We start from the raw sequence: 14,698 nt of genomic DNA, 5'->3' as shown, positions 1-14,698 counted from the left end.
TCGCTCTTAAAGGGGTTGCCCAGCCTTAAGTTACAAATCTACAGTCACTCCATGTGACTGCAGACTTGTGAATCCTGACATCGCGCGCACTGTGCACTGTGATGACTCTGTTGCCAGCGCTGGGAGCTGCAGGCTTGTGACTTCAAGTATGTTATTTGCATACATATGATCATGAGCCAACTAGACATGAGCAGTCTTACTGTACTCAGTGCAAGTGTACTGATGGAGGCCAGACACAGTCAAGTTGGAATGTGGCTGGAGAATGACTACCTGCGCCGGCATCCACGCAGTGCACATGATGTGAGGACTCACAAGTCTGCAGTCACATAGAGTGACTGCAGATTTGTAAGTTAAGGTTGGGCATCATACTGCTATCAGATTACATGACAAATAACTGCTGATAGATTACATTTAAATGTTAGAAGGAATAGTATAGCAATATTTAGATTTTGAGGTTTGGCATCACTTGTAAGCCTGGTATAGCCAGCTGAATTTTGCACAATAATTTATATGTATTCTTATTTCCCTATTTTAAATATTAAAGAGAACATGTCATCACAATTTTGTATGATAAAGTAAAGGCACGGCCATAATGGCGCTGTTATACAGATTGAATTAATATCTTTAGAGAAGAAATCCGTCTAGTGGTTGTTCTTTAAGCCCTTATGCACCTTAACCCCTTCACGACCTTTGACGCCACGTAGGCGTCATGAAAAGTCGTGCCAGAACGACCCATGATGCCTATGTGGCGTCATGACTTTAAAGCCCCCCTGCGGGTCGGGTGACCGGGGTCACTGAAAGGTCACCCGACCCGCAGATACAGGGGGCTTTGTTCTTCGCCACAGGGGGCGTGGCTTCGCCCCCACGTGGCTACGATCGCTCTGATTGGCTGTTAAAAGTGAAACAGCCAATCAGAGCGATAGTAATATTTCATCAATGAAAATTGATGAAATATTACAATCCAGCCATGGCCGATGCTGCTGTAGCATCGGACATGGCTGGAAACACTGATTCCACCCCCCCACCGGCGATCGCCCCCCCCGCAACTGAATGACAGCGGCGATCTGCCGCCGCTGTCATCATCTGCCCCCCTCCCATTCCCTCTGCTCCCCGCCAGCTTCCGATAACCCCCTCACCCCATCTCACCTCCCCCGGCACCTTCTAAGTCCCCGTGTCGCTCCCGGTGTCCGGCGGGTCCGGTTCATGGGCGCCGCCATCTTGAAAATGGCGGGCGCATGCGCAGTGCGCCCGCCCGAATCTGCCGGCTGCAGATTCCATTCTTTCATTTTGATCACTCTCACAGTGATCAAAATGAAAGAAAAAGTAAATAAACCCCCCGATTATCACCCCCATAGGTAGGCACAACTAATAAAGTAAAGAAAATATTTTTATTTTTATTTTTCCATTAGGGTTAGGGTTAGGGTTGAAAAGAGGGTTAGGGTTGAAAAGAGGGTTAGGGTTGGAAAGAGGGTTAGGGTTGGAAAGAGGGTTAGGGTTGGAAAGAGGGTTAGGGTTAGGGTTGGAAAGAGGGTTAGGGTTAGGGTTGGAAAGAGGGTTAGGGTTAGGATTGGAAAGAGGGTTAGGGTTGGAAAGAGGATTAGGGTTGGAAAGAGGGTTAGGGTTGGAAAGGGGGTTAGGGTTGGAAAGAGGGTTAGGGTTGGAATTAGGGTTAGGGTTGGAATTAGGGTTAGGGTTGGAATTAGGGTTAGAATTAGGGTTAGCGTTGGAATTAGGGTTAGGCTTGTGGTTAGGGATGTGTTAGGGTTAGGGCTGTGGTTAGGGGTGTGTTGGGGTTAGGGCTGTGGTTAGGGGTGTGTTGGGGTTAGGGTTGGAGTTAGAATTGAGGGGTTTCCACTGTTTAGGCACATTAGGGGGTCTCCAAACGCGACATGGTGCAACCATTGATTCCAGCCAATTTTGTGTTCAAAAAGTCAAACGGTGCACCCTCCCTTCCAAGCGCTGACATGTGCCCAAACAGTGGTTTACCCCAACATATGGGGTATCAGCGTACTCAGGAAAAATTGCACAACAACTTTTGGGGACTAATTTCCCGTGTTACCCTTGGGAAAATAAAAAATTGGGGGCTAAAACATTATTTTTGTGGAAAAAAATTATTTTTTCATTTTCACGTCTCTGCATTATAAACTTCTGTGAAGCACTTGGGGGTTCAAAGTGCTCACAACACATCTTACATACATTCCTTGGAAGGTCTAGTTTCCAAAATGGGGTCACTTGGGGGTTTCCACTGTTTAGGCACATAAGGGGCTCTGCAAACGTAATTACGACCGCAGACTATTCCATCAAAGTCTGCATTTCAAAACGTCACTACTTCCATTCCGAGCCCTGACGTGTGCCCAAACAATGGTTCCCCCCCACATACGGGGTACCAACATACTCAGGACAAACTGGACAACAACTTTTGGGGTCCAATTTCTCCTGTTACCCTTGTGAAAATAAAAAATTGCGAGCTAAAAAATCATTTTTTTGAGGAAAATTTTTTTTTTTATTTTCATGGCTCTGCGTTATAATCTTCTGTGAAGCACTTGGGGGTTCAGTGTGCTCACTACACATCTAGGCAACTTCCTTATGGGGTATAGTTTCCAAAATGGGGTCACTTGTGGGGGGTTTCAACAGTTTAGGTACATCAAGGGCTCTGCAAATGTAACATGACGCCCGCAGACCATGCCATCAAAGTCAGCATTTCAAAATGTCACTACTTCCCTTCCGAGCCCTGACGTGTGCCCAAACAGTGGTTCCCCCCCACATATGGGGTATCAGCGTACTCAGGACAAATTGTACAACAACTTTTGGGGTCCAATTCTTCCTGTTACTGTTGTGAAAAAAAATTGCAGGCTAAAAATCTTTTTTTTTTTGAGGAAAAAAAATGATTTTTTATTTTCACGGCTCTGCGTTATAAACTTCTGTGAAGCACTTGGGGGTTCAAGGTGCTCACCACACATCTAGATAAGTTCCTTGGGGGGTCTAGTTTCCAAAATGTGGTCACATGCCGGGGGTTTCTACTGTTTAGGCACACAGGGGCTCTGCAAATGTAACATGACACCCTCAGACCATGCCATCAAAGTCAGCATTTCAAAATGTCACTACCTCCCTGCTGAGCCCCGACGTGTGCCCAAACAGTGGTCCCCCCCCACATATGGGGTACCAGTGTACTCAGGACTAACTGTACAACAACTTTTGGGGTCCAATTTATCCTGGTACCCCTGTGAAAATAAAAAATTGCGGAATAAAAATATTTTTTTTAAGAAAAAAAAATATTTTTTATTTTCACGGCTCTGCGTTATAAACTTCTGTGAAGCACCTGGGGGTTCAAAGTGCTCACTATGCATCTAGATAAGTTCCTTAGGGGGTCTAGCTTCCATACTGGGGTCATTTGTGGGGGAGCTCCAAAGTTTAGGCACACAGGGGCTCTCCAAACACGACATGGTGTCCGCTAACGATTGGAGTTAATTTTCATTTCAAAAAGTCAAATGGCACTCCTTCCCTTCTGAGTCCTGCCGTGCGCCCAAACAGTGGTTCCCCCCCACATATGGGGTACCAGCGTACTCAGGACAAACTGGACAACAACTTTTGTGGTCCAATTTCTCCTGTTACCCTTGTGAAAATAAAAAATAGCGTGCTAAAATATCTTTTTTGAGGAAAAAAAATGATTTTTTATTTTCACTGCTCTACGTTATAAACTTTTGTGAAGCACTTGGGGGTTCAAAGTGCTCCCTACACATCTAGATAAGTTCCTTAAGGGGTCTAGTTTCCAAAATGGTGTCACTTGTGGGGGAGCTCCAATGTTTAGGTACACATGGGCTCTCCAAACGCGACATGGTGTCCGATAACGATTGGAGCGAATTTTCCATTCAAAAAGTCAAATAGCGCTCCTTCACTTACGGACGCTGCCGTGCGCCCAAAGAGTGGTTTATGACCACATATAAGGTATCTGTACACTCAGGAGAAATTGCCCAACACATTTTAGGATCCATTTAATCCTGTTGCCCATGTGAAAATGAAAAAACTGAGACCAAAAGAAAATTTTTGTGAAAAAAAAGTACTTTTTTTTTTTACCAATCAATTTGTGAAGCACCTGGGGGGTTCAAAGTGATCACTATGCATGTAGATAAGTTCCTTGGGGGGTCTAGTTTCCAAAATGGGGTCACTTGGGGGGAATCTCCAGTGCTTAGGCGCACAGCGACTCTCCAAACGCGACATGGCAAGCGCTAAATATTCCAGCATATTTTCCATTCAAAAAGTCAAATGTGCTCCTTCCCTTCCGAGCCCTGCCGTGCGCCAAAACAGTGGTTTATGACCACATATGAGGTATCAGTGTACTCAGGAGAAATTGCCCAACAAATTTTAGGATCCATTTTATCCTGTAGCCCATGTGAAAATGAAAAAAATTAATGATAAAAGAAAATTTGTGGTGCAAAAAATAAAATGTCCATTTTTTCCTTCCACGTTGCTTTAGTTCCTGTGAAGCACCTGAAGGGTTAATAATCTCCTAGAATATAGTTTTGAGTAGCTTGAGGGGTGCAGTTTTTAGAATGGTGTCACTTTTGGGTATTTTCTGCCATATAGACCCCTCAAAGTGACTTCAAATGTGAGGTGGTCCCTAAAAAAAATGGTTTTGTAAATATTGTTGTAAAAATGAGAAATCACTGGTCAACTTTTAACCCTTATAACTTCCTAACAAAAAAAAAATTGTTTCCAAAATTGTGCTGATGTAAAGTAGACATGTGGGAAATGTTATTTAGTAACTATTTTGTGTCACATCACCCTCTGGTTTAACAGAATAAAAATTCAAAATTTGAAAATTGCAAAATTTTCAAAATTTTCGCCAAATTTCTGTTTTTTTCACAAATAAACGCAAAAATTATCGACCTAAGTTTACCACTAACATGAAGCCCAATATGTCACGAAAAAACAATCTCAGAATCGCTAAGATGCGTTGAAGTGTTCCAGAGTTATTACCTCATAAAGGGACACTGGTCAGAATTGCAAAAAATGGCCAGGTCATTAAGGTCAAAATAGGCTGGGTCATGAAGGGGTTAATCTCCGACAGCGGCATTTAACTCGTTTGCGCCAGAAGCGCGTCACTAATTCTGCCCATTGGTGCTCATATCACATGACTGCGGGCCCCTGTGGTTGTCATTGCCAGATAGCTCTGTGTCGCATGGATGATTGCAGCTTCTAGTCTCCCATGGAGACTGTTGAAAGAAGTGTAAATTAAAAAAAAATGTTTTTAAAAATATAAAATAAAAAAATCTAAAAGATCAAATCACCCCCCATTCGCCCTATTCAAAATAAAACAATAATAATAAAAAATCACATATTTGGTATCACTGCGTTCAGAATCACCCAATCAATATATAAAAATAATCTGATCGTAAACGTTGTAACGAGAAAGAAAATCAAAACACCAGAATTACGTTTTTTTTGTCACCACAACAAAGCATTAAGATGCAATAACGGGCGATCAAAAGATTACATCTACAACAAGGTATCAATAAAAACGTCAGCTTGGCATGCAAAAAATAAGCCCTAATCCGCACATACTGTAGATCATGAAAAATGGAGACGCTACGGGTCTCAGAAAAAGGCGACTGTTTTTTTTATTTTGAAACTTTGAATTTTTTTTCACCACTTAAATAAAAAAGAACCTTGACATGTTTGGTGTTCACAAACTCATAATGACCTGGAGAATCATAATGGCAGGTCAGTTTTAGCATTTAGTGAACAGAGTAAAAAGCAAAAAAAAAACAACAATTTTTTCGCAATTTTACCGCACATTGAATTTTTCCCATTTTCCAGTACACTATATGGCAAAAGCAATGGTGTTATTCAAAAGTACAAATCATCCCACAAAAATCAAGCCCTCACATGGCTATATTGATGGTAAAATAAGAAAGTTATGGCTCTGGGAAGAAGGGGAGCGAAAAAAGGAAATGGAAAAACCTAAGGTGGTGAAGGGGTTAATCAGCATTTTAAGTTTGGGTAAAATAAACTTTCAGTGAGTAGGGTTAGGACTGTGGGTAGGGTCTCTTTGATTCTGACTTTGACCCTTTGCCTGACTGTGGTGTCTTTCTCTTTCTTGTGTTTTAAAATTCGCTCAGGCGCTTTCTTCGCTGGCACGCAGCCCTTGCACAGATTGAGCTCCCAGCAGTCTTCAGTAAAATGGCATTTGTGATGGCGCATGCACATATTTCAATCTTGGCTCAATGACAAGTAAAGATCTCAATCTGCGCATGCATCCCCACCGGTGTCATTTTACTGACGATAGCTGTGAGGTCAATCTGAGCATTTGCACCGCCACTGGTGACATTTTACTGAAGAACGCTGACATATCAAGATATACAAGTGCCATCTATGGTGAGGACAGCACCAATTTGATCTCTAAACCTTGAGAAAAATACAAACACCAGAGGCAGGGCAGGGCAGGAGCCAAAGACCCTACACACACGCAGTAGCCCCTATGCACTGAAAGTTGATTTCACCCAAACTTCAAATACTGATTAAACAACAACCAGGATGTGGATTTTTTCACTAAAGGTATTTATTGAATCTGTAAATCAGCTGTAAGAAAGATCCTGGATGACAGATATATGTCATCGAGGTGGCTGGCCTCGGTAATGTAAAGTCTATACCAGTAACACTAGGTTACTGAGAGAGTTTTAGCTTGGATCCGGGATTTAGGAGCAACCAATAGAGTCTATTTGGGAAAGATCGATCCCCTAAACCAGCATGGGGCTTACAGGCCTAATAGCAGGCAGCTGGGTTAGCTCACCAGCGTGGGGTGTGGGCTGGATCTAATCATAGCTGTGTTTCTTTGGTGAACACGTGTAAAACTGCTTGAGCTAATACTTGTTTCATTGTGCCTGAGGAAAGGACTGTTCATGTTATTCATTTGTACTGGAGAAAGGCTGATTTCATTTTAGAGCTGTAAAGTCTATGATGGACAATAAACTTTGTGCTGTTTTTATATAAAAACCCTGTGCCGATGCATATCGAAGCTGCTATCAGGGCTGAAACCTCACGCAGCGCTAAGGCCATGGCTCCGTGCCTTTACTTTAACATGCAAAATCATGATGACAGGTTCTCATTAAGGTATGATACAGCAATATTATTGTTTTCAGTTTTTGCATCACCTATAAGCCTTCTATATCTGTGTATAATCATAAGAAGACATTTAGTATATACCTTACTTAGTGCTGCCTTGCAATATGTAGAAAGTTCTAATGTTCATGGGTTGTGAAGGAAGTTGATTCTGCTTCTAGCAAGAGACTATTACCCTTTGTTTCAGTAATATAATGCACAGTTTAAATGTAAAGAATAAAGGATATTATCTTTATTATAGTCAAAAAACAGAACCACTAATATTCTAAATGTGTAGATGTGTAGATACAACATTTATAGCATCCCTGAACATTGGGATTGTAAAAACAAACAAACTTTTTGGGTGTTTTACATGTATTTAAAGATAATCTGTCACCACATTTGACTTTTCTAAACTATTAATATGGGCATACAGGCTATAGACTGCTAAAAAGTCCTACCTGTATGCCTCATATCAGATGTGTTGTTATTGATAAATTATCTTGTATCACTTCATGTAAATTACCTCTTCTGTGCTATGGGGAGGATGCTGCCTGGAAAATAACTGCCTCCAAAACTCATTTTACATGAAGGGGTGAGTTACAAGTGCGAGACAAGTAACTAATAAAGAACAGGAGAACTAAAATATGTCTTTGTTGCTTCTCTCTGAGCTCTGCTGTATTGTATTGCTGTATTGCAACAATATTACAACCCTGCCTGCCTGGGAGCTGGAAGCTTAGAGGAACCTGTAGACCTGTCAGGTATAATCACACACAGCTCTGCAGTGACATCAGGAGAGCAGAGAGCCGCCATCACACATCACACTGGTAACCACTACACATCATACTGGTAACACTGATAACCATTACACATCATACTGGTAACACTGGTAACCATTACACATCCCACTGCCAACACTGGTAACCATTACAGATCACACTGGGAACTCCCTCTTTTACTTAAAATTAGCTCTGGAGGCAGAGTTATCTTCTAGGCTCCATCCTCCCCATAGCCTGGAAGAGATAATTTATATAAAGTGATAAAAGATGATTTCTCAACAACAAGACATCTGATATGAGACACACAGGTAGGACTATTTTCCGCAGTCTATAACCTGTATGCCCGTATTAATAGTTTAGATAGGTCACATGTGGTGACAGATTCCCTTTAAGGGAAGAGTTGGACAGCTGATTGCAATGCTATGCTAGCACTGGCCATTGGCTCTCCCAACCCAAGCATGAAAGCATGAATTTCTATGTAGCTGTCACGCTCTGGTCAGGAGAGCCAATGACCAGTCGAAGAATTGCATTGTGATCCCTATACAGCTGTCTGACTCTTTCCTAATACATACTGATCAAGGAAAATTGATAGTTTATTGAATTGTAATATGAACAAAAATACAGATTAAAAGCTATAGATAACTTTTTAATGGAAAAATGTGTTTACCTATGTTAGTAGGTACCTTTTAGTTAATAAAATTGCGCTGTTATATGACATGCAGTTTGCAGCTTGACCCAATTTTCAGATTTTCCTCTTGTAGGAGTGTCTCTGCCAGTAATATAGGCTGCCTGTGATATTTCTGTATATCCAGGGTACTGCTGATTTCACTGGCATTCGCTAATCCCCACAGCTCACATTTTGTACTTTCTTGTCCATGTGTATTCTTTCTTGTGGAGCAGTACAAGGAGCTCTGACAAATTTATATCAGTTTTGCAAAAAACAGAGCTAGATAAAAGACTTACAGATACTCTAGCAGCAAAATTGTAGAACATTTGTAATGACGACTATTAAGCAAATTGTTTAACACAGTCCCTTCATCCTGTTTGACACACATACAGATATCTAAAAAAAAGTCTTTTTAAAGTACGTTATAAATATGCAAATTTCTTGTGCGTGCACACAACTTTCTAGCCTACATATTATTGCATCTCTGAAGCCAGGTGTATGTATCCTGGCTACAGAGGCGAACTGCGCATGCCTCAAAGTCTTCGCTTCTGGACTTGCACAGTGCACCTCTGCAGGCGGGAAGTGTACACCCAGCTTCAGAGCCACAAAGATGTCTAGATATGAAAAAAAAGTTGCATGCATCCGCAAGATTTGTGGAGAGCTGGCGAGGACGCTGGCTCTTGTGAATCATGTTATAATCATAACATGCTGAATGGGACAACAAGTCCGGAGAATCAAACGTTTCGAAGTTCAGATGACTTCTCCTTCAGTACTCAACCACATGTATGGATACATATGGTTGTGACCTGAGGAAGAAGCCATCTGAACTTCGAAACGCGTTGAATAAAACCACTTTCTTTATCTGGACATCTTTTGGATCTACATCATATTTGGCAGCGCAGATTACATCCACAAACCTTTTATTTCATCATATTTGATACAGTCACTTGCGGACCTGTGGATCTGCTGCAGCTGATATCTTCAATAAGATCTATATGTCATACCAATAGATCTATCAGGTTAGTGCAATCTCAAATTATCAATTTTTTTATCCATCGGATAAGACCCTATTGCACTGATTTCTTCTACAGTTTTGTTCCTAACAATAAAAAGTAATTTTGTGTGAAGGTGTACATAGCCTTTAAGCCACATATATAAAATTCAAGTTTCCCTGAAATGTTCAGAGTACTATGTAAAACAAAAATTTCATTGAAATGTGTTTGTTAGAAAATGACATTTTTTTTATAGAGAAATCTCTCATCTGCACATTAACTAAAATGACACAGACAATACCAACATAAAACCAATTTAGGGCTCCCATGTCTCCATTTCCAACCACCCCTCATATTCTGGATAACACTGGATACCTTAGTAAAAGAAATATATCCGATTACAATGATCAGCAGGGAAAATGATTTCAGACCTGAGCAAACTTCAGTAATGTTACCTCCCAAACATTTAGCTTGCATTTATGGGAGCCCTATATACAACACACTGTCACAAACACCACATCACGTCATTTAAATGATCTCCCAGACTGGTCCACCCAGGTAAATCAATTAAATGTAGTTGCACCAAAAAGTCACAGAAATAAAAAAAAAGTTACTGAAAAACTGACATATGCATGCTGTGCCCATGAGTGCATGGTTCATTCATTCAGTGCTTTTAATTGTCATCCTTTGACATATCACTACTTATCTTCATATAGTGGAGGATATTTTGTGGAGACATTCAGAGCACAAGAACTGTAGATGCTTTTTTAACATTACTGGTGGAAATATTTGTAGATGTTAGCATTTAGATACAAGAGCCAGGTGCATGTGTCAGTTTCTTGAAATCCAAGGTGGCGCCCACCTGTGAGGTCATAGTAAGGAGGGGCTTTTCCTCTGCAGACGGCTGTTTCGGTATCTCCTTCATCACCATGGCAACAGCCTTATCTGCCGCCCTAGCGCTTTTCCCCTACAATAGTGAAATCAACAATGACTTGTGTCAGGAAAATGTGATCTTGGCAGAAATCCCCAAAAGAAAATCCCATTAGCCCCAGATAGAGTAAAACACAGTGAGCTAATGGCAGTGGTATGTAGGATGGGTTCACACTAAGAAAGGAACATATAGCATTTAAATAAACATACAGGTTAAGAATAATGAGAATAATCACTAGACTTATTTTTAGGTGGCAACTTGATTGGTTGCTATGAGCTTTGAGAAGCTTGGGTTTGTGGAACTTCATACAGGGATCTTTACCTTTTGAGAGTCAGAGAGGAGAGCCACTGTAAGGACCTCTCAGTGGGATGCGAGTGGACCCATTTATTTGAGTAGGCATAAAATAATACTATATTGGCTGCCTGCAATCTTCACCAGTAGATCACCTAAAGTTAGAGTTGTCAATCTACTTGAATCATCTTTTAGTAATTTATATAATAGAAAATTTCATTTTGAACATTATTACAAATTGGACCGAAGTAGTAAAAATCTGCTAGTCTAGTAAAAAACCTCATATAGCAACCATATTGGCATTATACTTCAAGTATAGGTTAGAACATAACACATCTGCAATTTGTAAGCCATAATTACCATTTTGGTTTTCTTTGTAGTACCTAGTATAGATGGTAAGCACTAGGTTTTATATAGATTGCTTATATTTTGTAATCTTCACTAATAATATGAAATTTAGACTATGGTTGGTTGTTTGGTGGATATCTCAGGGCACAAATTTGTGACAAATTTCTCATCATCTATTCAGTAAGCCATAATAAGGTATCAACCACTGAGGAGTCTCAGTTTGTACAATTTTTTTGTTGTCATCATTTCATACATGCCATGTCCAAAATAGGCATCGATTTTTTTAGACATTTCATAAATACAATATTGTAAAATGTAAACAGCAAGAGAAAAAGGAAAAGTTAGTACCATCAAATTACACATGGTTTAAATACAGTAATTTTTTCTTTAATAAGTCAAATGCTTCAGGACAAAACTATGCATAAGCTAGAAATAATAGTATGTAGTGTAAATTCTTCCATCAAAGAAAGAATGTGTGAGATTTACCAAGGAGAGTTACTCATGGGAATCCACTTCATTAAACCTGCATACAATAGCTGCACTATAACACAGTGATTCATGCTTGGGTGTAGCTGTGAACTAAATCCCACACTAACGGAAAAACTAAGTGACCTGCGGAGAATTCAAACATGTCACATCTTCGGTAGTGCACCCCGAGCCTGAAACATGCTAGTAATGCAGGGAAGTCCCATGCCATTAAGCACACAGCGTTGCAGTAGGTTAAAGCGGCATTATTCTGGTTAAACAGTTTTCTGAATTATCATTAGATCCAATTGAACAAAAGAATCCTCTTAAATCTGCTGAGATGTATTTGTATACATATGCCATTGGCAACGGTAGCACTCATATATTACTAAAGGTGCTCTTTGGATATTTGTAATTATGCATGAAATCTAAAGAACTCTACTCAGACATAAGGATGGGTGAATCAATTCTTTACAAATAAAATTTGTTTCAAATTTCCTAAAAGTTGCCATTTTGCTGGATTCATATAGACTAGAGAGGGGGTTAAAGACAAGTAAAAATTAATACTCACCTAGCCCCTCACCTGTCCCTACTGTCCTCTGGTCTACTAGGTCAACCTCCTCATTCCTTACTGGAGTCAGCACCTTAGATGCAGGTGAGGGGTGTCTACCGGCCTCTGAGCTGAGCGGTGGCCTAAAAAGGCAGAAAAAGCTGCGGCAGCAATGACAGGTGAGGTGCTATGTGAGCATGAATTTTTTTGTTATCCCTTTCCTTGCCCAATTGTTTATTATGCTTTGGGATCCGGAGAATTCTGAGCATTAAAAACAGCTTTTTTAAATTGCAATCAGGGCTCATTGGATGCAAATTGAATTTCCTGGTCAAATTTGAGCGGTTCTGCAGAATCGAGTTTTTGGCAGGTTCACTCATCTCTAGTCAGGAGATATCTTTATTTTTACATTGCATAATAATAGTTTATAACATTTAACCATGGGTTATGTAAAGATGGATTTTTTACCACGTGGACTTAGTGATGAACTCGTGGAGACTTTTCCTTTACTGAAATGCAGCTTTAACACATTATACACAATGAGAAACACAGTCAATAGCATTGTACATGGGAAACTTATGCATTGCCTACACCACACACAGAGGAGAAACTATCTTAAGGTCTGAAACATAATTTTGCCAAAATGCACTCAAGGGCAGTTTTGCCTACAGTGTTCCCCAAAGCTGCTATGTCCTAGGTCACTGTCCAACCTCTTGGTCTTCACTTCAAAGAGGGCCTATCACTTGCCATACAAATGCTTTTTTACTTGCCTGTTTTTTATTCTGGTGATTTTTGCTTTGTTCTTGTACCTATTTATTCCCAAGCTGTGCCTCCTCTTTCCTGTCTGTAAATATTGTCTTTTAAGCCAAGTGGGTGTGATCCTCAGTTCTTTTCTATTGAAATCTTTGTGAAGACTACACCCAGTTGGTTTAAAAAAAACCCTAAATTTGTATACAGGAAAGGAGGACCTCATCTCAAGAAAGGCAAGGCACAGAAATAAAAGAAAAATATTGCCGAATCTAAAAAAAACTGATAAAAAAAGACCAGATAATAGCATATATTCTGTATATGTGTGTGTGAATATATATAGAAAGTGCTAGGTCCTCTTTAGTGTGTTGGGGGGATAGATGGCCTAATGTTATCTGCTATTTGTTATATGCCAGTGATATGTTTTACAGTAAATTGACAGACTGCATAAAGATACCAACAATAGTTGCATCCACTGTGTGCAAGCTGCAGATTAAATTTGCAAAAGTACAAATCAATATAATACAATTCTACTTTTTGTTCCAATTTCTAATAAAATTGCACTTGATCATGCTGAGATGAATAAAGACCAGCGTCTTCTTGCTCTATGATTCCGGTAGTTGCCTTCACGACATTATCGCTAGTTCATTATTAATAAGTGGTGCACTGCAAATGCATACTGATCATTGATTAAAGAGTATGGAGTATTAGTATATTTCATTCATAGCCTAACCTACATTTATTACATCTATCGGCATGCATCTAAATGCAAACATTACTGTACTCCGACATAAAGCAATTTAGAGCATATCTATATGGTTTTAACAGCTATGCATGCAAGTGAATAGTTTCCTTGTATAGAAAAACAACCCACCAAAATTGGGGTCAAGTCACTTTTTGGAAGATTGAACCACTTTTTCTTCAAGGTCACACCTACTACCTGAAAAAAGCCATGACACTTTATTAGATCACATCTGTTGCCGTTAAGCAACCATGGAGAATAGAGATGCAGTAGATTTGCTCGAGAACTACATAAAAGGACTCACTTAAGAATTTGAAAGAAATAAAGCATGCTGTCATGATATGTTGCTGTGACGCTGTGCTGTCTATTGTTAGTCACCTGTGCCAATACTTCTATCTACATTGATAGGGGTTGCCAACGACTTGGACAAGCCCTTCTTAAATATTGTGGTACCCCAAGAAACCTTACACTCACCCCCTGCACCAGCTCCGGTCCAGCGATGTTAGCACCGGGTTTTCCGGAGATAGCATGACATCACTGAGCACTGCAGCCAATCAGCTGCCACTGATGGGTTACAGCACTCACTGTTCCATCGGACGTAACTCAGACGTTGGGGGAAAGTGTAAGCGCTGTAACCCATCTCTGGCCACTAATTGACTATAACATAACAATGTCATGCAGACACCAACATCATTGGAATATCGCTTATGTGGAAAGTCAGTATCTGGGTTTTTTTTTAATATTACTTGGGTGACTACCGCATTAATGGAGGGGTTGTCCAATTAGTGGACAACCCTTTTAGGATGTTGATGATACATTTCAATATTACCTGAAGAAATATACCTGTTTCTTATTCATGATGTTGTGATTGTTGGAGAATTATGTTTGAAATTTGTATTTCTTGAGTAATATGTATGCACCAAAGGGAATTTGTCAGCTTTGTTTTGTTATGTAATTAGACAGCAGCAGATTCCCTGATTCCAGCGATGTATCACATAGTTTACAGGCTGCAGCAGTTGTGAGAGAAGTACGGAATGTTGAGCTATGTATAATCCCACTATGTATAATCCCACAGCAGCTAATCAGAGGTG

The 14,698-nt window shown here is 40.2% G+C and overlaps 1 protein-coding gene across 6 annotated transcripts in view; it reads right to left on the bottom strand.

Moving 5' to 3' along the window:
* Positions 1 to 14,698, bottom strand: part of PEX5L (peroxisomal biogenesis factor 5 like) — a 509,080-nt gene that overhangs the window by 221,601 nt on the left and 272,781 nt on the right. For 3 of the 6 annotated variants that reach the window (XM_073578778.1, XM_073578776.1, XM_073578777.1), the window contains exon 2: positions 10,399 to 10,503. The exons of 1 other annotated variant lie outside the window; for it this stretch is intronic. In XM_073578778.1, the coding sequence (XP_073434879.1) occupies positions 10,399 to 10,503 (105 nt within the window). Of the gene's footprint in view, positions 1 to 10,398; positions 10,504 to 13,739; positions 13,803 to 14,698 lie in introns of those variants that run through there. 2 more of the 6 variants (XM_073578779.1, XM_073578781.1) reach the window with 1 other exon arrangement.

This window comes from Dendrobates tinctorius, unplaced genomic scaffold (genome assembly GCF_039654945.1).
Source record: "Dendrobates tinctorius isolate UK_male_01 unplaced genomic scaffold, ASM3965494v1 ptg000060l, whole genome shotgun sequence".
Taxonomy (NCBI): domain Eukaryota; kingdom Metazoa; phylum Chordata; class Amphibia; order Anura; family Dendrobatidae; genus Dendrobates; species Dendrobates tinctorius.
The sequence above is the reverse complement of the archived record's forward strand: the minus strand, read 5'-3'. Positions and strand labels throughout refer to the sequence as shown.